Here is a 24,052-nt window from a genome sequence, read left to right on the forward strand (position 1 = left end):
GCAAGATCATAAATGAAGCAGCTAATCAAAAACTAGCATCGTTGATACAACAACCACAACAGGAAATCAGTACCAGCGCATTCAGTGGTCGTCTTCGTTTTAGACGATAAAGATATTTTATAAAAACATGTTCTCGCGTGCATCTAATGAAGCTTTCAAATTAGATGAACCAGTAGAAAGGGACAACTCAGTACGAGATTACCAATATTATTCATACGACACGATAACACCAAATAGTCCCAGCAGAATAGAATTACAAGTACAAGATACAACAAGGTATTTTCTACCGTATGAGGCATTCATTGAGGTTGTTGGCAAGATCGTGAAAAATGATGATACCAATTATGGAGCCCTCAAGGTTGGATTGGTCAACAACGGTATTATGGCTTTATTCAAGAGTGCCGCGTACATGATTGATGGCAGAGAGATCGAAACAATCAGTGATAACGTTGATGTAGCAACCACGATCATAGGCTTAGCGAGATACTCAGATGATTTCACTAGATCGGCTGGTCCTAGCATGATGTTTACCAAAGATAACTTGAATGCTGATTATGTTAATCCATTTAGGCTCGTGCAATTGAAGGCTGATGCTGCTGCTGATGCGGTAGCCGGAACGATATATAAACCAGCTGCGGCCTTTTCTGTGCTTCATGATCCCAATCCAAATTACAACCTCGGATTCGCCGCTCGTGTGGCTATGTTAACGGGCAACGATAAAAAAATTTCATGCGCTATCCCGCTGTCGCATATATTTGGTTTTTGTAGAGACTTTAGAAAGGTTATATTCTGAGCTAAACACACGGTTGTCTTTTATCGAAAAGGTGACAGCAACGATGCTATCTGGAGGACTGGACCTGACGACGGTAAGGTTGTATTAGAAAAACTAACGTTGTGGATGCCCTCGATGACACCATCGATAGACGAGGAGAGAAATCTGTTATCGTTTATGAATCAGGGTGGTAAATCGGTGATGTCGTGGCTGACGACATACACAGATAGTATTCAGAGCAATATCAGTGGCAATTTCACCTGGCATATAGCATCTCAACAAGGTGTATCCGCGCAAAGACATATCTTTATAACTCTTCAAAAAACCGAACGACTAAACGATCAAACTCGAAGCCACATGATCTTTGATACATTCAATGCCAGCGATGTATCACTGAGGGTAAACGGACATCAGGAACCAATCGAGGAGATTCAGTTAAATTACACAGAAGGATCAGTAGCGCGTGGTTATCACAGATTGTGGAGCTACATGGGTCGAGATCAGAATATTGATACTGGATTGCAAATATCTCAGTTAGATTTCAGAAATTTCTATCCGATTTACTATTTTTCACTGGAACACATGGATTTGATAAAACAATCTGTTGTTGATATTCATTTTAAGGCTAGAATAGCTAATGCTCCTCCTGCTGCGTTTAGAGCTATTGCTGTTATACTCAGCGATAGAACCATGATCCTCGAGGGTATTGAAGGCAGAATGAGGATCATTGACGCTCGTGTAGAATAAATGTGATTTAGATTCAGTGTAATTTTATAAAATGCCGTATGGTCACGTTAGTGTGACTCTGACTGCGGGTCAGATGAAAAAGCTACAATCAGAGTTAGCGAAAAAATGTGGGACGAAATTTACGTTAAAACACGATCAGATTCAGGGCGGTCCAAATAAGCTATCCCTGACAAAAACGCAACAAAGGTATTTTAACGCAGCTAAATCATCTAACACCGGAGTGCAAATTGCGCTATCTCCGGCTGCGTTAAAGGATATGGTCAAGGTAGGTGGTATTTTCCCGCTGTTGGCTGCGATACCGGCGTTGATAGCTGCTGCTGCTCCAGCTGTAGCAAAAGCTGTCACGTTGGGTGCTGCTGGTACAGCCGCTGGGGAAGGAGCTAAGTGGGTTGCGAAAAAAGTCACCGGCGGCAAATACAACAAAAAAAAAAGGACAAGGACTTCGATTACCGGGGACACCTCCATGGTATTACGGGAGAGGTACCACTTTACCAGGAACCCCCGCAACGTGGTGCAGAAGATAACACCAATGTCAAATTACAATCTAATTAATGCTGCTATAAAAACGAAAAATAAAATTTTTCAGAGGTGTATTTATGCAGGATCAATTACCGCGCCGTCCGAATAGATACGAAATAGGAATTGTAAATCTCGATAACAACACCGGACCGGGCACTCATTGGGTAGCGTATGCGATAAATCCGCGCGAGATTATCTACGCTGATTCATATGGATTAGCCCCACCCAGAGAATTTTTGGATTATGTAAATCAGCTAAATATTCCAACATGGTATTCTACGCTACCGACACAAACACTTACTGATCCTCCGATATGTGGCGATGAGGCAATAAATATTCTATCAGCGATATAGATAAAAAAAACCATACCATAAGACAGTACATGAGTATACGTCAGATAAATTAGATCAACAACAACAATATAATGGTTGACATCTACGGTAGATCTCTGCTGACGAGGATGATAAAAAAAATACTAGAAAGAGAAAAATTTGATACAGGTGATTTATCAAAATACGCAACAAAGGACGACGTTAACAATATTCTATCGCTGGCGGAAGCAGATCCTGGTGAGGTTGTTATTTTTCAGGATGATTATGGAAAACTAAAAACCAGCAACGTGAAGATAGGCAATATAATCAAACGAAGCGAATACGACGCTCACGTTGCTGATTTTAGCGTCATCAAAGAAGATACTAGGAAAAATACTAACGCCGCCAAGAGAAATAGCGGATACATCAAGATAATGTCTGAGCAGATGATTCAAAAGGTTAACTCAGATGATTTCGATAAAAAACTCGCTGCTAAAATCGATATCAGTAAAATTCCACCAGCAATGAAAGATTCATTCATCAATCTAACGCCTGTTATTGTGTCAGGGACATTCATCTGGGAGCATTCAAAAAGTACCTTTTTCAAATATAAAATACCCGTCACCGGCGCGTACAGAATAAACATTTTTTCCTCGGAGAGATTTAGAATTACCTGCAATAGATATCGATGGCATCACGGCGCTGAAAGAGCTCTCGGCACGCTAAATGTTTTGCTGAATAAAGATGTCGAGGAAACATTTAGATTCGAGCCTACTGCCGCTGGTGATGATAAGAAAAAATATGAGCCACCAACAACGCCAATACCCATATGGTGGTGCATAGAATTCATTGCTGAGACACCTTCTTCATTTAGTTTTTGATAGATAGATATAATGGAATATAGATACAATCAGGCTCGTGCATGGCAGATGTCGCTGAAGAGTATCATCGACGTCTATCAGATAAAAATAAAAAAATACCAACGCAGATTGGTTATTATTGATGTTGCTGTTTATTCTGTCTCTGCAGTCATAACCGGCGTTGGAATAATCCTATCTGCGTTAACGATGACCATTCCTGTTGTCATCACGGTGATTGTTTCAACAACCACCACGTTAGCTGGTATATTCGGTATCATAACGAAAAAAATATCCTCATGTACTAACATGAAACTAACCGCGTATAAGGATAAACTAAATACAGCAACAGCAGCGTATTCTAAATTATCCTTGTTGCTATCAGAGAGTCTCAATGATGGCGTTATATCCGACATAGAATTCGCGCTGATATCTAGGATTTACAATCAAGCGATTAAAGATATCAATATAAATAATGACAGAGTTACTGCAACAGATTGTAACGAACACGACGGTGACAAGAACAACGATGACATCAGCTAGCTCAACTAAACCTGAATTCAACATCGTTTTTCCCACCCCCATTTCCATCGACGAGATAGCATTAGCTCAGTTACGTGTTTATTATAGCTGGCCAAATATCAGATCGAAATCATTTGGTGGATTACATTCAAACAATTCTTTTGTTTTTGCTTATAAAAGCAAAGATGATGGTACTCCCGATTGGACCGTGGTTGGATTACCAGCGGGCAGTTATCAGATCCATCAGATCAACGATGATCTGATACACAGAATAAAGAATATAACAGGATCCGATCCTGGAATAAAAATAACTGTGCACGAACCAACATCAAAATTAATCATTGAAATCAGCTCGAATTATCAGATAGATATCTACGCGAGTTCAATAAGAACCGCAATGGGTTGGCCTGAGATCAGACCACCGGAACAACCAACACCACCAGAGCCACGGAGAGAGAATTTTACTTCTAACGTGAATTATCTTCCAGAACATATCCTAGTAAATTTAATTTTTAGCCCGATAATACATTTTTTCTTTTGATTCAGTAAAGAATTCAGAGAGATGTCTTGGATGATTGATGATAATATTTATTCATTAGAGACTGTTGCTGGTTGGTTTAGTGAATTAGAAGAAAAATATAATGAACAAATACAAATACTAAAAAATTATTTTCAGGAATGTATCTTTGATATATCGAGTTCATGCGATAAAATTATTGATGTCATAAATGGAGCAAATTCATTTATATTGTTGGTAGAGCAAATCAATGTTAATTTTGTTGAAGCGATAGGAAAAAGTGACACATATAACAAAAAAAGTTTTTTAAGAGAACATAAGATGACTGAGGATGATTTATGCAATTATAAATTGCCTGGGTACACCGCAGATAAAATGAAAGATTCTCTCACTGAAATCGTCAATGAAAATTTTACTAAATTACACGCTGCATGGAGAAAAAAAACAACCACCACCATCTATTCTCAAGCGCGACAATGCCGAGGATGGCACCAGTAGGCATCTCTCGCCTGAGATCGTCAATATAACCACAACCATCGCGGTCAATCTTAATTGTGATATCGTTGAAAACAGCTACATCGCTGATGCATCCGTCTCTGATCAGGCGAAACAAGGGTTTGTTTTGCATTCATTTTCACCGAAGGATCCACCAGGATTCTTGTTGGTACAAGAGCCAATCAATCCGGTTTATCTCAAATGCCATAATAGATTGTTACAACAGGTGAATTTCTCTCTGACCGATCAATCTGGTCATCTACTCGATACACGCGGAGAAACGCTGAGCATAAATCTGTTGATAAAATCATAAAATATTTTTGATCAGATTTTTATTTTTCATCTGTAGATTTTTGTTTTTCATCTGTAGATTGTTATTTTTTTCAGTGAAAATTGACTGTTTTGGTCGTTTTTTTGACTATTTTGGTCGATTTTTTTACTATTTTGGTCGATTTTTTTTATTATTTTGGTCGATTTTTTGATTGTTTTACCCTGGATGAGCTACCCAACCCAGTCGATTCTCTAAATGATTTCAATTAGAAGAGATACAAGAATCAATAAAATCAATCAAAATCAAGCAAAATCAGCTCAGAAAACAAGCAAAATAATCAAAAATTGGCTCAGAAAACGAGCAAAATAATCAAAAATCAATTGATTTTATTGACTCTTGTATCTCTTCTAACTGAAATCATTTAGAGAATCGGGTATCCTACCCGATTATTCATCACCCAAAACAGTCAAAAAAATCACCCAAAACAGTCAAAAAATGGCCAAAACAGTCGATTTTTCACCCGAAATAGCCAAAAATCAATAGAAAAAAAAATATTCTACAGAAAATAAAATATTCTACAGAAAATACATTCATTGACTTTCACTATCTATTAGCCTCCGTAATTGTCTCGCACGTGTATCTATCGTTTTTTTTTATTCGTATTCATCAGATAGCGATGATCTAATCTTTTCAACAACACGTGCCAACAGAGCAAAATCACCTATGGTAGATTCATCAACGTTGATGAGAGATTTATACATCGCAGATTGTATTTTTTTATGAGCCTGTATTAGGACGACAGTGTGTATCTGTTTTCTTGTTTATGTTGCGTGACTGTATCAAAATCAGCGATGATTCTATCAGAATCTAGATCATCTGATAGCGTTATTTTTTTCGTTTTTAGTGCCTCAATAGATTTTATTATCTCATCGATGTTTTCTTGATTCATATTCATAATGATTCTATTTATCTAATATAAGCAGAAAGTAAGAGAATTTGATCCAGCTACCAAATTTGTAAGAAAAACTTGATTTCTATGTTCCCTTCGCAACGAGCCTTACCGAATTGGGATTGATGCTAAAATGTTTCGCAGCCAAACTCATCAATTGAAAATATATCTCTTCGTTAGTTTCTGTGTTGATTGATTTTACTGCCTTAGAAACTCTACGTCCACAACCAACGTTTCCCTTCTTCAGATTCTCACTCTGAGTAATTGCCTGAAGGTTAGATAAATCATTATTAAGTGGATTACCAATGATATGGTTGATCACCAATCCACGTTCAATTGATTCATTGTAACATTCATACACGAATCGATGATTGTAATAACATTTATTACCACCGATGGTAAATTTGAGATAACCAAATTTATCAATATTACTGAGTGGTTTTTTCGTTTTGACATTTCTGATCGTACCATCAGTTGATGCTTCATAATTATTGTAGATTGGATGCTTCCTGTAAATAGGATTCATTATATATATACCATTTATCTAAATGAAAGTTTGTCCGAGAATCTACTTAAATAATCCTCTTCGCACCTGATAGCGATATCACTATTGGGCGATTTTTTATCGTAATGTCTTTTCAGTTCTCTGTATCTTTTTCCACTGCATCCTGCACATATTCTTGTCTTTCCCCGTATTCCAATATTACATCTGATGCACCTCATAGGGCCAATTCCACCTCGTCTTATGTAAACTAAATGTATTCCAACCATCAACCACTTACAATTGTTCATTATATATTTAAACAAATATTTGTTTAAAATATAACAAATGGTATTTGACCTCGACGAAGTAGAATATATTATTCCTGAGCTAGATCAGGCTAAGAAGGAATTTTACGATGATGGTGCAGCTCATGTATGGTCGACGTGGAAAGCAGCTGATATTGATAACACGATGAACGATACACGAGCCAAAAGAATACTCAATTCACTTAGCGACAAATACATATTCAGAATAAAATTTATTGTGAATAACGAGAATGATATTTGGATTACTCGCGATAAACGTGATCCTGTAATAAATGGTAAGAAATCTGTCACTGTCAGCAGTAATTCCAAGCCAGAATTATTGACAGGAATAGATAAACCATATTATGTACGAGCCTATCCTGTAGCGGCTGTTGTTTATGGTATTTACAAGCTGAATAAGCCAGTCGCTGAGAATCTCGCCAAGATGAAAATGTCAGTGAAGATTAATTGTGTAGCTGAGCGAAAGATAGAACATTTCACGAACATAAAACGCGGAAACGGATTGACTGACCTGAGGAAAGAAAAAATAAATGACTGGGCAGAATCTGTTGCTGATGGTGCATCAATAAGTGATGTTGCTGTGTTATCAGCGAAATTAAAATTTCCTATCACGGTAAAAACGATATCGGGTGAGATATTATACTCGTCCGCGTATAAATCTAAAGGTGCACCTATCGAGATAATTGATCATAATTTGCATGCTTGGAGTAACGCTGTAACGGTTTTTCCTCGAGAGCGTAATATTAAATTCTATCCCCCCGCAGAGAATATGTTCGATTTTATTCACGAGATAAGCAAATCAGATCCAGTATCTGTTTGGTTATTTTCCAGCGATGATAGATACGATCAATTCGTCAGGCCCAACGGAGATATATATCGAAGTGAATCTCTGCATGATTCAATGATATCGATAGCGGAGAAATACTCAGTAAATGAACAATTACTTGTTAATTGCTTCACAATCCCATCTGTCGTTGCTCATGCAGCGAGAGAGAAAAATTCATGGAGGCCAACTAGAAAAGATTTTCTCAAAGATATTCAAGATAGCTGCGTTGAATATGGTCACGGCGGATTATGGAATACAAAATATAATTTTATTGATATGATTTCATTCGACATGATAGCGTGTTATCCCGGTAGTTTTCTCGGAATGGGACAATGCAACAAATCCTTCATTCAGTTTGGTCATCCGTGTGAAGAGATGACGAGGGTATCAATTAACGGTCCGTTGCCGGATTTTCCCCTAACAGGATTTGCTAAGGTCACATCGTTCGAATTCGCCACGGGATTACATAAAATATGTTATATTTGGTTTGGAAGACATCTATCAGAACAGAGATGGACCCCGATAGTATTATTGAGATATATGTTAGATTCTGCTATGTTAACGTCGTTGACGGTCAGCGAAGTGATTATTTCGTATCAGAAGTAATTTGATAAAAGTTTGGCTACCAACCAAACAGGATGACGCAAAAGATTTGGGTAGAAAAATTATTGGGAAATTCACTCAGGGTGGCGCTTATGATCATCAACGACATAATTGCAGATTGATTATGGATGATGCTGAATTGGATTTTATAATAGCTGATACCGCTGATAGAGGTATATTTTGCACCAGAGAAGATATTTATGTTGCTGATGGAACGAGGCTGGGTACCGTGGTAAATTATCTCGAAGAAGAATCACCGCAGTATGTTCAACTAAGATCGTCGATGCTGGCATATGCGAGTATAAATCTTATATCGATGATAAACAAATTTCCTGATACCACGGTTAGAGTAGCTACTGATTCGTTTTATATTGACAAAAAATACCTACCAGAGTTAGAAAAACTAACAGGAGATGGATCATGGGGCACGTGGCGAGTAAAGGATGAACACATATTATGGTATTGTGAAGATGCTGACGTAGCTGATGAAGAAAAATATCACTCAGATAGCGTATCAGAAACATCAACAGCACCATCTGTTTATGATCCTGCTGCAAGACATAAAATGATATACATAAATGGACCAGGAGGATCGGGTAAAACAACCAGAATGATAAAATTATTCGCGAATTCTGATATGATCGTGTTGACACCGACGCATCGGTTAGCACGAGAAATGAAACAGCGAGGAGTAAATTCGTGTACGTATCATAGTTTCTTCAAGTATAACGGTGGTACGTGGAATTCATCCAGTATGGGAGAAAAATACATAAATAAAAAAATCATCTGGGATGAGATTTGCACAGTATTCGCTGGTACATTAAAAATGTTCCTGGAATGGTTATCAACGAAAAATACTGCTGTGATTATGTGCGGAGATCACGGTCAACCAAATCCTATTGATGGTGAATCGCCTCACGAGTGGCTGAAAGATTTTGTTGATTATTATGAAGAGGTCGATACTGATTATAGATCTCTCGACGGCAGATTGAGTGAATTTAAGAAATTAATTCGATTAAAATCAAATAAAATTCAATGTGATGTAATGAGGGAGGCAATCCAAGAAACATCAATGAAAGATTTCCTATCACGATGGACACCAAGTGATTTGATAGTGGCCAGTAGAAAGATAATCAGAGACGTTATTCAACAAAAGCTTATCAAGATACACCAGGAAAAATTCCCTCTGATGCCTGTTCCGTTATGTTATAGACCAATCGATACAAGATTACAGAATATCGACGTTGATATATCAGGACGAGGTAAAAAGAATCTTGTGTTGAATGATATTGTTTTTATTGATATTGATTTCGTTAACGATAAGCTAGATGCAGAAAAATCGCCGTGGACTCTGGGATATGCCATGACGATACATTCTTCACAGGGATTGACTATAACTGATACTCGGGTTTGGATTGTGGACGATAATATCGAGTGGTCCAATTTGGTGTATTTAGCTGCATCTAGAGTAAGAAAAATATCTCAGTTGGGCAGGATCGTCTTAGATCGATTGTTAACGACAAAACGAATGAATACGTGATTAAAAAAAAATTATTCAGCTATAAACAAACTGATAAAAAAAATAATCACGAATTCGATCTGATGTAGATTTCATTTTATCGCTGAAAGAAAAACAAAAAAATCATTGTAGCGGTTGTAATTGTATTATGATTTGGATGTATCAAAAGAATGATTCCAGACAATTCACCGTGGACAGAATAAACAACAATCTAGGACATAACAGAAAAAATGTCACTCTGGCCTGTTTAGAGTGCAACAGACGCGGCGTAGATTATTTGAGTGACTGAGGCGGTAATTGAGTATCAGCAGGAATTACCTGTAATTCTCGTGTAAAACCACGCTGAGGAGCGAAAACATCAAGTGTGTAGATAGCTGGTCTACCTGATGATCTCGTTACAGATACTATTTTGTGTGTTGTTACACTCCAAATAGGATCAGTCGCTCTTTTTCTGCCACCCTCAGCTTCACCATGCTTATATAGATATCTAACGATGACATCACCGAGGACCAGTCGAATTGAAAAATCTTTTCTGATGATCGGTATAAAATTTTTTTGTATGGCTATTGCTGGCTTCATCTTTATAGCTCTTGTTATTTTGTTATTTATCGCCGAGATAACGCTCGGTAGCCTATTGACCCAGTCGCTGGATCATTTATCCTGAATGAATTCTCTCGCGTATTGATATCCAAATAATTTCTCAGCTAATGTTTTGTTAAATCTCTCAGCAATCGCCTGATCGTTGTGAATATTTACCTTTCCGCGTCGTATTGCTACATTCTTCTTGTTCATTAGCTGAGTGACAGCGCCGAGGAATTCTCGTCCAGGATCAACCTGTAATAGCCTTGGCCACGTTAATGGACCACGATGATATATTCTTTCAAACGCATTAGCTACCTCAGTTGCTGTTTTCGTTGCTAATGGTTCAGCTTCTTTGTATCTACTAGCGATATCTACCACGGTCAGTACATATTTATATGTTTTATCGTTAACGGTATCGTGTGGTAGAAACATTATATCAGCCTGATGAACTTCATTCGGAACGCTGACATCAAAGTGAGCGTATTCGATTCATTTGGGCGGCGGTAGATATATTTGCCAGATAGCTTGTTTAGATAACCACGCAGCAGCTACTGATGGTTTTACTTTAGCAGCCTTTGCTAGTTTTTTGATTGCTGATTTACCTCGCCAAAATCCAACAGGAGAATAATAAATCTCTTCCATATAATACTAACCAGCACCTAGAACTAATTTACTTTTCACCGCAGCCTTTATCGCCCAGCTGGCTAATCTTTGATAGCTTTATTTTTTATGGAATCTATGGCATGAATTAATTTAATGTCAGCTAGATGCCGTTGTTGTAGATCTTTGCTTTGATATTCGAGATCGTGAATATAACACGCTCGATCAATTGCATTCACAGGATCTTCACCAGGTTTAGGTTGATCTTGATCGTTTAATCTGATATCGAGACGTGTTCCCGGTCCACAGTAGCTGTATCCAGGTAGATGTTTTTCTCCTGGATATTTGGACCAAAAGAATCCGGGTAACGATGATAATCCTGATGCGATGTCACCTCCATATTTTCTTCTTTTTTTTAAACCAATTTCACTTTGATCGGTTTTTCGCCAGATGAAGAGAATCTAAATTTCTTTGTGCCGCATATTTCGCATTTACCAGTGGCGGCTGATCTGTTATTTTTTGTAACGACAGTCGCTACATCTATGGTTGGTGTTCGTGTTTTACACCGCACACAATATAGATTCATGGTATAATTATATCATGAATGTAATTGATTTTTCAGCTACAAAGAAATCTGTCCCTGTAAAGCATCATGCTGCGCTACCCAATTTGATCAGATTGATTATCAGAGGACCATCAGGATCAGGGAAAACACAGTTATTGTTGAATCTGATCATGAGATGGCTAAAATGGGATAAGCTATATTTGGTTGCACCATCTGTGTATGACCAACGATGCTATCAGGTATTGAAGGAATTTAATGAAAACACGGCGCTGTTGAATAACGGCGAGAATATAATTGATTTTATCACTGATATTGAGGAAGCACCATCAGCAGATGTTCTAGATGGTTCAATAAACAATCTTGTTGTTTACCATGATGTCATGCTGGATAAACAATATAATCCTGCTAGAATCTTTTCACATGGGCGACATAAGAACACTGACGTCATTTATGTAACTCAAAGATATACACAAATACCTAAAGTGATCAGAGATAATTGCAATATGCTAGCGATCTTCAACGGTGTGGATACACATACGTTAAGAAATATTCATCAAACGTGGTGTAGCAGCGACATGGATATAAATAAATTTAAAAATTTCTTCGGACGAGCTCAATCTACACCGTATGGATTTGTTACTGTGAATTTATGTGATCCAAGAACCAGATATCGAGTCGGCCTAGATAGAATCTTTTAACGATGAAAATCTCAAAAATTCCATTTAAAGACGACAGCAGCAGGGAGGGCGTCTCAGTATGGTCTGTCAACAAAACGTAACCAAAAAACAAAAAAAATCATGAACAGATTATTCCGCAGCTAGATCTTCCGAACCAAGGTTGTTTATTTTGATTGAGGGTCAATAACGATTAACTCTCTCAGGAAGCATCTATTCGGAAAATAGAATATTTCTCCAGATTAGATTTCCCTGGAAGGTTTATTTTTTGTTGGAACCCTTAGGTCTGTTCGCCCTCCCTGCTGCTTTAAATGTGAACCTGATCTGCTTTGTTGTAGGTTCATACATGTCAATCCCACAAGAGGTATAAGCATAATTATTGCTAATACATGTCGCCAAAAAGCACAATCGGAGCGTAAAAGAGTAATCTATATACTACATGCCATAAATAAAGAAATAAATCTGTATCAAAAGCATACCTTTATTGCTGTTACTGACCTGGCTCTGCAGTTAGTTAAAACTCTTGTCATAAATCAGCTTGGTCCAAATAGATCAGTATGTGAATACAGACACAAAACAAAATGACAAATTATTTATCGATAACATTCACATTAGCTAGTCTACATTGCATGTTTAACTTTCCGCTGAAAGGTCGTTAAGTCAAGTCCACAAATATTGAATGCTGTATTACATCACTGTCGAATTCATCTTTTAAAATTTCTAAAGCTCTATAGCTCCTTTTCCTGATGCAACATCTTCTTTAATTTAAAAAAAATCCCTCTCCTCTAACATATTTTACTCATATAACATCCACAAGTCACAGCAATAAAGCCTGTTTCAATATTTGGAGCCAATGTTTTTTTATATAGACTGGTCTGCTACTTACGTGTGTATAAAACTATAATTAATCTGTGGCACATGATTTCAAATTCAAGAAACCTGTCTGTTTTCTTGGAATCATGTACAGTTACTATAAGTAGAAAGTAAGGAGACCGTTTGTTACACATAGCCAAATGGTCGCACAGGTCGAAAATACAAGATCAGACGAGGAAGTCTATGATAGATCATTGTCACATGATATAAGCATTTAACCATACTTGTTATTCTGTGTCTCACTCACTTCTGACATCACTAGTTTTTTGTTGTTTTTTTTTTTACATGGACTAAACAGGTATCCTATAGCTAATATTATTACCTGGGTAATTACGAATGGGCAGGTACCTAAGGACCTGTGTACCTGTTGATACCTTTATCAACAAATAGTACATTCGCAGCTTAAAATCTGTGAGCAAGAACTGCTTTTGTATGCTTAATGCCTTTGATGTTTCAAATACACTGTTCTCACCAAGAAAATTGGTCAGCATATATACAGTGTAAAAAGCTACTAGAACAGACAATGCATCTTCCTCCATACAGAACCAGCAGTCGGAAGAAGTAGATGGTTATGATTTGATGCTTTAAATCAGGAAAATGCAGTGTGCAGTTCTTTAACCCATGTATACATTTGCAACTGTACTAAATTTCAGAATGATATACATGAAGAACTAGAATCGGCCGATGTGTCTCACTTGAATAATTCAGTGCCCTCAATCCACTATCATTCTTATAAGGCAAATGTAGGAATCAAATATCAGTGGAATATAAGGTTTCTGTAGAGGGCACTGAATTATAGAGTGAAGTATGAACCCTTTTATAATTCATCAGAAGACAACCCAGCAGCCTCAAGTGAACTGAATACCACATGAAAACATATATTTGCTTGCACAACAGTAAATCATAAATTAAAAAATTTTGTATCCCTAAGAATTGATTTTTTTTTATACTAAATACTTTCCAACCATTTTAACATATACCCCTAGCGTGCAAAAAATCTCAATGGATTGCACTATTTGGAAGATCGATCTGTGGGAACATTATGAAGATGTTATTTCCATCATATCAGCGTGAAATATCCCCCATAAAAAATTATAACATTTTACCTTTGGCTTACACATGAAGATATCATTCCAGTTCCATATACTTCTGTTAAAATTTGTTTTTAATAGAGACTTTAATAAAACTGGGTCATTATTAATCAAAATCAGCTTTTCTGAATTCTGCTAATAGGCTTATGTGAAATGTGTGTGTGTGTGATATGGATTTTTAATGCAGCTTTAACAATTTTTCAGTCATATCACTATGATGTTTGTATTGTGGCAGTTTATAGTGATATCTAGCACTGGGGCATCATGCCGCAGACATGTAGTAGTCACGTTATTCTGACACCAGACTGACCAGTCCTAACACTAATCGCTTAATGCTGAGTGCCTAGCGAGGCAGCTGTTAGTACCATTTTTTAAGTCTTTGGTATGACTCAGTCAGCGTTCGAAGCCGCAAACTCCTGCATCCGAGGTGGACACTCTAACCACTAGGCCACTGGAGCAGTTGGCTAATATTATAAAAACTATGTGTCAAACAGATTTCAGAAAAACCATATAACTACATGGAAACTTGGAAAATACTCTTCTCTAAAAGAATTCTACAAATTCAAAATAAATGATCAATTACTGGTTGAATAGTGATAATATTTATCAAAAGATTTTGTTGGACATTTTTATTTATGCATGTACAAAGGTGGACACTGACTTCTAGAAATGCTTGTCAATCCAGACACAATAAAACTGACCTAGACCAAGAGTATTGTTGTCACTTGTCTGAAGAAATTGGCAAGAATTTTGGTACTGTTCTTTGTTATAGCCATAATGAACAGCATTGGTAAAGTTGAAGCTATGGACAGATTATCACGAATAAGGTTTATATTTGGAGAATTCCAAGCCACTTTGGACTGAAAGGATACAAAGTATACGGGTCCAAAATAATACATTGTTCTGAACAATATGACAACTCAAAATCAGCCATTAAGGACCAGTAATCCAAGGGTATCATGGAGACAGCATTAATGTTGGTAATCAAGCATTTAAATGTGTACCTTCACTCCAGCATCCCTAAGATTCATCAGCTGCTGTTCCAGAAGAAACCACCGAGTAGGTATCTGCTCTCCCCAGTATGGCTGCTGTGAAGCCACCTCTATAATTTTCATTTTCAACTTCTCCAATTCACTGTCATCAACTGTGTTGTCAATAGCAAAGTCCTTGTCAACCAAGTGAACGATGGATGGTTTGTCCCTCAGATAAGAGCGGATTTCTGTTAAGTATTTCTGACCAAGTTTACGACGATGTTTCTAGGAATGAAAATACAATCCATATTAAGTAAGAGACAATAAATTTCCTTTATAAGAATGGCAACTAGCATTATTGATATACTTTATATATACAATGATAAACTCATAGTTAGTGAAAAGCCATTTTGTCAAAATATTTGCAACTGTTGTCTGATGATTAACACATTCGTTAATTTTGGAAAATTTGGTTGTCTTCCTTAGAAATTATCAAACGTTGCTCACTCATTTCCTAAACACAGAATTTTCATTATAATGATGATCTTCCATGTCAACATTCTTTAATAATCCGTATGAGTTTCACTGATTTAGTCTCAACACTTTGTCTGGACAATTATACTGTCAGCCCATTCACAAAAGATGTGCAAGGCTGAATTCATTGCCAACGCCATACAGTATAAACCTGATATCATGGATAGAACATGAATAATATTTTCTCAGACAATGTCAAGATACATGTAAAAACATGTAGGTGAAAGAAGGCAACCAACAGCCCCATGGAAAGAATTTTCCTCAGAATTAAATAGTACAAAACATTTAAATTGTTAAATGTGCCCGATGCTAAGGTATCTTAACTGAAAATATTTCATTTTGCTTCAACAACTTCTAAATTATCAAAGAAACAAAGAATTATCGAAAGGGATAGAATTTGCATGCTGTATTGGAAAATTTGACTGGTTTTCCATAATTAGATCTTCTGCATGTATGTACTGTGTACGTATGTAGAATTCTTCTTACATGTACTCTTTTCAGCAAACATTGAGGCAAATTAAGTAATATGCTAGGTTTAGAAAAAGAACTTTTCATATTCAAGATTATAACAAGCATAGTGCCAGATTATCTCACTGGTTTAAAGTCTGCAAGGAAATCACCACAAACATTTGCATCTGTAGCTGTGATAACAGTCTAACATTTATCTGAAAAAGTTATTTAAACTTCTAAAACTTTAATTACCTTTTGTTATATCTGTATTGATTTATCCAGTACATGTTAACATTGAACATTTGGTACTATTGGAATGTATAGATTTTTTAATTGCAAGGCCACAATATAAATTACATGTAAGGCAATGGTGTCACCCTCAATAAATAAAGGATATTAATTTCAATAATAATAATAATAATAATAATTATCAATATTTTCATTGAGAGAAATTCACTATCCAAAATAGCTACATATCAAGACCCCAAAAAACTATATCACTGGTATTGTTTGAAATGACCTAACTTTCTATTTCATAAGTTATAAAATAAATCTCACCAAATTAACAGTTTTATCTATCTGAAATGTTACTGGATCTTTGACTAGAAATGTTTTAATCAACTAAAAGAACAGTCTAACATCTATGTGATAAAAATATATTCAAGTTGTACAAAAAGGAAAGGTATTATCATTCCTTAAAATATATTGCTTACACAAAACTCACCAAATTAACAGAACGTGCACTATACGAAAAGTTAATGGTTCTTTGAGTAGAATTATTTTTTGTCAATACATTAAACCCTTTGACTCAGCTGACCATTCTATCTCTGCTAAAACCAAAAGTGTTACAGGATTTCTTTTTTCCTTCTGATAATCTTGTTTGGATCATACCTTCATAAAGATAAGAAGAAAAAACAATTTCCAATAGCAGCACACGAACCTATACAGTACTATTAAATCAAATATCCCTCAAGGATATGTTTTAGGTCCTCTCTCTCTTTCTTTTTTACGTAATTGATCTTAAATTAAGTAATAAAGACAGATATACATATTTGTTAGATGAAGACTTATGTAACTGATAAACCATTAAGCAATAAATCAACACAGTTCAGTTTTGATAGCTAATGACACAACTTTGCATACTGATTAGTTATGATAACTGACTTTGACCAGTTTAAGTTTGCTACAATAGGATATGATGATAGTAAATATGATACAAACTGTATACAACAGTGAATCAGAAACTATGCCAAACATACATACTGACACTTGAAGGATGAAGAGCCATCATCCTGGCAGAAACTGCTTTTGAGTAAAGGTAAAGGAGGAAAATAACTTTTGTTTGGTTACGTATCAGGCAGTCTTGAACAGTTCTCAAGTGGAAACAAACTTCGTGATGTATGGATTGGATAGACGAGTCAGCATAATATGACCAAGATATGAAAAAATCCAAAACAAACTTACCATCATCCGATACTCTGGATCATACCATTCGTCTGAATCTTCTGAGGAATCCTCTGAATAAAGGGAATGTTCTGAGGAATCCTCTGAATAAAGGGAATGTTCTGAGGAATCCTCTGCCATCAGCTGCAAAGACAATACACACATGTAGTCAGTTCCAATAAAACAAAGACCTCTTCCCATGCGCTGTATTATGGTTTTTCTCAAGAATACTGCTTAATACAACCATAAACATATAGTTCATGCAGTCAGTTCCAATAAACAAAACACCTCTTCTCATGTGCTGTAGTATGGTTTTTGCTCAACAATATTGCTGAATGTAGTTAAATCGGGAGCAGCAGAGAGGGTGAACAACCTCTAATTGGTTCACTCTCTGTTTCGCAAAATAAGTCTTCCTGAAAATCGCAAAAAAAACAAACCCCCAAAAATCACGATTATCTCAGTATCTGGTATGAGACAACCCTGTCAACGAACTTAGTAAACTCTAATTGACTTACCCAGCCTATTGCTGATGAGTTTTTCTAATCGTGAAAAATCACAGGAAAGTTAGCAATCGCGTCGGTTACAAAGTTGGAGGCAGCACCCTCTCTGCTGCTATCATCCAAAAATTTTATCAAGACCGACTTGGTATCGTGTTCGAGGATCATGTAAATTTATTGTTATAAATCCATGCAGGGATAACTGAGCCTGACTAAATAAATTTTTAAAACAATTATAATCCATATCTCTGCAACACCAGGTCTGATGAATATTTTGTAGCGTATGTATCAACTCCATTAAGTACATCAAGGATATTACAGTTATCTCTGATCACTTTAGGGATTTGTGTATATCGCTGGGTTACATAAATTACATCTGTATTTTTATGCCTGCCTTGGGAAAATATTCTAGCTGGATTGGACTGTTTGTCCAGCATTACATCATCGTACACCACTAAATTGTTAATAAACCTATCAATGGTGATTCATCGATATCAGTGACAAATTCAACAACATCGTCTCCATTTTCATTTAACAATCTTGCATTTTCATTAAAATCTTTAAGTACATCATAGCACTGCTGATCATCGGCAGATGGCGCAATCAAATATAATTTATCCCACTTCATCCACTTCATTATTAAGCTAAGTAGCAGTTGTATCTTACCAGATCCGGATGGACCTATTATAATCATTCAGATAGAATTTGGTAGCGCAGCATGATGCGTGACCAGTTCTCGTGTTCGTGTTGCAAAATTCAGTGACCTCCATGTTATAGAAATATAATAAATAATATGGATTTATATTGTTGTTGTTGTTGTTGTAGGGTTTAACGCCATTTTTCAGCATATGATAGACTAAACATGGCTGCCAGTATTAATGGTGGAGGAAGAACCCAGGAAAACCCCGGAAAGAACCACTGACCCACGGATTTATATTGTGTGAAATGCAGGGCGCGTACCCCAACAAGTGATCTAACAACTATTACAGCAAAAAATAACAGATCAGCAGTTACAGGTAAGTGTGAATGATGTGGAACAAAGAAATTTAAATTTATTCCCGGTGACAAGCCAAAGCCAAAGTCAAAGCCAAAGCCAAAGTCAAATATTTTTTTAAAAACCGAGGAGGTGATATTGCATCAAAATTAGGAAAATTACCCGGGACTCTGAGGGCTAAATACCCAGGAGAAAAACATCTCCCAGGATATAATTATTGTGGCCCTGGAACCAGACTTGATATCAGACTTGATAATCAAGATCAACCAAAACCAGGTGAGTATCCAATAAACACTTATCGACTATTGTCAGGACAATAATATTCTTTACCAAGGTGGAGTAAAATCAAACTAGAATCTGGTTTCCAAAATAGTAGCCAGCTCAGCCAAAGTGTTTACATGATTACCACTTTAATGTGTTTATAACTTGGATCAATAAATAACACTTCCAAGATCTTGATAATAAACAATACAACAACTGTAGCAATAAGAGACCCAAGAAGGTCTTATATTGCTAACCTGACTTACATAACATGACAGCTGATGATGTCAATATGCAGACTTATCTGCTATTGTCAGGACACAACATATAAACTATCTCTCAAACTTTGCATCTGTTTGATTTTACCTAACGTACTACTATATCTACACCTTCACTACAAAAAACTCATTTACCACCTTTGAGTAAGCAGGATCGGGAATTTCCATAGACAGAGAATGGTAACTAGCCCAGCCATTCAGTTGCCATGTATCTCACTAATATGCACATGCTTCACTTGTTATAGGATCTATCATGAACAATACTAATATAGGCTTCTTTACCAAAGTCCATGACCTTGATAATAAGAGTTTAAATGATTACTGCTTTAATATGTTCATATCTTGGATCAACATAAAACAGTTACAAGATTTTCATAATACAGAATTACTCACAATCATACTCAATCAAGATCTTGGACATATAAGCCTATTTTCTAAGTTTGGTCAAAACCATATAAAACATAAAAACTCTTGCAATGTATAAATCTCACCCCATCTGGTTCTGGGTTGGGTTAAAGTTGGCTTAAAATAAGATAAAGAGTGTCTTAAATGATAACAAGCTAATCATATGCAAGATTATCTGTATTAACATTGTGTAGATCTTACCCATTATTAATTTTATTCATGATCCAGAATCGACACATTTTATCAAAGTTTGTCCTGCATTATGACTGTCACTGTGATAACAAGGTGAGGCAATCAGATGAAATATATACTCATTAATACTTGTTAATTTTACTATTTATTTAAATTAAGCTCTTGATGATATAAGCACATATTCCAAAACTGATTATAACTGACTTCATGGCAATAAACTCTGCCAATCAGATGTAAGAATACCTCATTAATAAGGATGAATTGTAATCATTAGTAAAATCATTTAAGCTCTTGTTGATACAAACCTATATATCAATGCAGATCAAAAGTGATCATAAATATGGTTTCCTTGGTGTTAGCATAATGAGGAAATTAATCAAAATATCTTCATTAATATGCCTGCTTCTGGCTTATTATCAAATATGAGCAAGATATAAGCATGTATTCAAAGAAACCTAAAACCAAATTCACACAAAACATGTTTTCCAGCACGGTGATAAAGCCAGCCATTTCAATGCAATGTAACTCAATTATCATGAAACTGAATTTCACTGGTTTCTGAAACCCATCTAAATTCTTGATCACACAAGTCAAATTTAAAGTCTAGTCAAGATTATGTCATTTAAGAAAGAGCATTCCAGAGGTTAGTCAATGAGACACAATTTTACAACATTATTAAGTGTGAATCTCATTACTAACTCCTTCTCAGATTTCAATATATTGTAAGTTTCATTAAAATCAGATTAGACTATCCTATGGTTCCCAGAACAGTAACAAGCTCAGCCAATCAGGGACTAATCTTGCAACTACCTTAATTTTATGGATACAGTTTGATCATTATTAAACACATCCAAATTTTTTATGTATAAGCATATATTCAAAGTCTGATCAAATCCATTCATACATTTGGTCTCCAGAGTAGTGACACTGTTAACCAATGAGATAGCCTTATTTATATCTGTGGTTCATGTTTATTATCAAAATTGACTGCTCCAGTGGCCTAGATGGTTAGTGTCAGCCTTGGATGCGGGATATCATCACATTAAAAGCCATATAATTTCTCTCTCAAGCTGAGAACCCCTGCCATTTTTCATGTTGATCAGCAACATCCACAGGTCAACTGATCTCATTTGATTACAAGATTTCATGATGTCACCATTTTAAACATAGGAAGCCTACACCATGCTATACAGCAGCTTGGTAGCTGATTCTTATGTGATAAGCTATCCTCATTTTGCATCAGGTATGATGCTGTACTCGGCCTAACATTGATGACTATTTTGCTTAAAAGGCATAACTAATATACATTAATTTTTAAATGTCCATGCCCTATTCTTACCAATTAATATAGGAATCTGCATCAGAAGTGTCTGTCTTCAACCCAGGCTCACCCTTCAAAGTATTCCTGCAAGCCAACTGATCAGCAATATTCAACTGAGTCCTATTTTTATCTAATGTATACTTTATTCTCAGACCCGCTTAAAAAAGCCTGATGCCACTCTTCATTCACACTCAGATCAATCTGCATGCCAATGCTGTGAATGCTTTTATTAGATTAGTCACTAACAAAATTTGTTGAATTTATAACATCACTACTTTTGGAGTACAGTCCGAAAAAGAATAGAATTACGAACAACTGACTGAGCTAAGGGGTGGCAACTCTTAATCCTAAGAGTCATTTAAACCTAACATCATGATTATTTCAAACAACACTTTGTTAGATAACAACATTCTAATAACAGGCACATCAAAGTTAAACATACCACCACCCCTCTACTACCCAATATCACCTGTCCTAACCAAACCGCTAGGAACTGTATTAAACATTCTATTCGCATGCACACAGGCATTAGTCATACCCAATACCCCTCAACCACCCAACCTCAACTGTCAATCCAACAGAAAGCATATCAACATTCAAAAAACAAGCACATCCAAGTTATTCATAACCACTCCCCTTCCACTAACAAACATAAACCAGTCTTTCCAACAGAAGATGTATCAAGATTCAAATGACAAATACGTCTAAGTTATTCATGCAACTCCTTCTCCTTCTCCATTACCCTATGTCAACTGTCCTTCCCTAGGAAGTGTATCAACATTTTAATAACATGTACATCCATGTTGTTTATAACCACTCCCCATCCACCACCCACCATCAACTATTTCTTCAGGGGCCCAGGGTGGCAGAGTGCATTAAAACACTTGCCTTTACATACCACTGACATCTCAACACTTGGTTTGGGTTTGGAGTCTCAGGTACAGCATGTATGGTCATGTGAAACAGCCTGCCAGAAGCTTCCAGTAGGATAGTAGTTCTGCCCTAAAAATGAACCTGAATTCAAAACAACAACAGCCAGTTTTTCTCCTTGGAAGTGTATCAACATTCTAATAAATGCACATCCAATTTATTCACATCCACAACCCCTCCACATAATAATTCCAAAACAAACACCGGATCTCTAGGAATGTTAAAAAAACCAGTGGATTGTTGGAGGCTACTGCACTATGTGTGCTCTGCTGAGCAACAAAACTATAAACTGGTGACACCTGGTGGCATCAAGTGGAGGTAATGGGCAAGAGTTACTGCCCTTTGTCTCTTTCAAAATAGACAGTATAAGATGTTTTTCATCTTTTATTAGGGCTGGATCTGCGGCATAGCTGGCTAATAATTGTAATGTAATGTGATTGGGGAATGTATTTGAAGGGGAAACTATATTCAAGATTATATTAGGAAGCAAATCCAAAATCATTCCATATAATATAACAAGGAGTCCATTATTAATAAGAATGATAAATTATATAATGTCCATAATGCTAGCTAATGATACCTTGGTCCTCAGAATATAAACATTTTTCTCTCAACAACATTCTAATAACACACCTCTAACTTATTCTTATCCACCCCACCCCCTACACTTCCCAATATAAACTGTCCTTTCCCTTGGATGTGTATCAACATTCTAATAGTATGTACATCCAAGTTATTCATAGTCACTCCCCTTCCACTACTCAACAATGACTATTCCTACCCCTTGGTAAAATATCAACACTTTAATAACTTGCACATCCAAGTTATTCATACACAATCCATATCACATTAATAAGAAAGATAAGTCAATTAATGTCCATAGTGCCATCAAGTAGCTAATACTACTTTGATCTTCACAACATAAACATCTTACATTCAACAATAGGGAAACACTGCAGAGTCAAAGAAGACAATGTTCCTTATTCTAAATGTGTATATTTTGTTCCATAAAGTTGCATACTTAAGTTCAAATAAATACATCTGTATACCAAGAGGAACAGCAACATTACACTGTTTTCTAAAACAAACCTTTGTGTCATTTTCATCAAATTCCATCTTTTCCACAGCTTGCCTCTGACATTTCACCTTGAGGCCTGACGAGTCTGAAAAATACAATATAAGCAGGCATTAACAAACAAAGCGTTTGTTAGAATAATAATACTAATACTTTTAAAACTTTCTTTAGTGAGATTTACTCATATAGTCAAAGTACATTCTTCCTAAAAGCTTAAGAATGTGGAACATATTACATCATACAAAGTAAAAATAATTACAATTTAGTTATAAATTATTTCATTATCATGAATACTAAATTTTATTATATCCATGATCACTTAAGAATGCCTTTTCCTTAAATACATAGTTTTCTTTATTAAGGTGGGGAATGGTGGCTGCTGTGTAAGACTGATTTTAATAATGTAATACTCACCTGTCACCTGTCACTGCTGAACTGCTTACCTGTTCCAGGACACATGTCCCAAAGTCTTATTTCACACTTAAAACCTCCTGTTGTTGTTGTTGTGGGGTTTAACGCCATATTTCAGCACATGATAGGCTATGCATGTTGGCCAGTATTAATGGTGGAGGAAGAACCCGGGAAAACCCCGGGAAGA

At 36.2% G+C, this 24,052-nt stretch overlaps 1 protein-coding gene across 1 annotated transcript in view; it reads right to left on the minus strand.

The window, feature by feature from the left end:
- LOC149787063 (uncharacterized) overlaps positions 1–17,645 on the minus strand; it is a 32,686-nt gene extending 15,041 nt beyond the window's left edge. The window contains exons 1-2 of the mRNA XM_089977598.1: positions 17,523–17,645; positions 15,108–15,359 (exon numbers count right to left, since the gene is read on the minus strand). Of these exons, the coding sequence (XP_089833724.1) occupies positions 15,108–15,359; positions 17,523–17,642 (372 nt within the window). The 5' untranslated portion in view covers positions 17,643–17,645. The remainder of the gene's footprint in view (positions 1–15,107; positions 15,360–17,522) is intronic.
- Positions 17,646–24,052: the final 6,407 nt, after the last annotated feature.

The sequence above is a fragment of the Sinohyriopsis cumingii genome, chromosome 12 (assembly GCF_028554795.1).
Source record: "Sinohyriopsis cumingii isolate HCF-2022 chromosome 12, ASM2855479v2, whole genome shotgun sequence".
Taxonomy (NCBI): Eukaryota; Metazoa; Mollusca; class Bivalvia; order Unionida; family Unionidae; genus Sinohyriopsis; species Sinohyriopsis cumingii.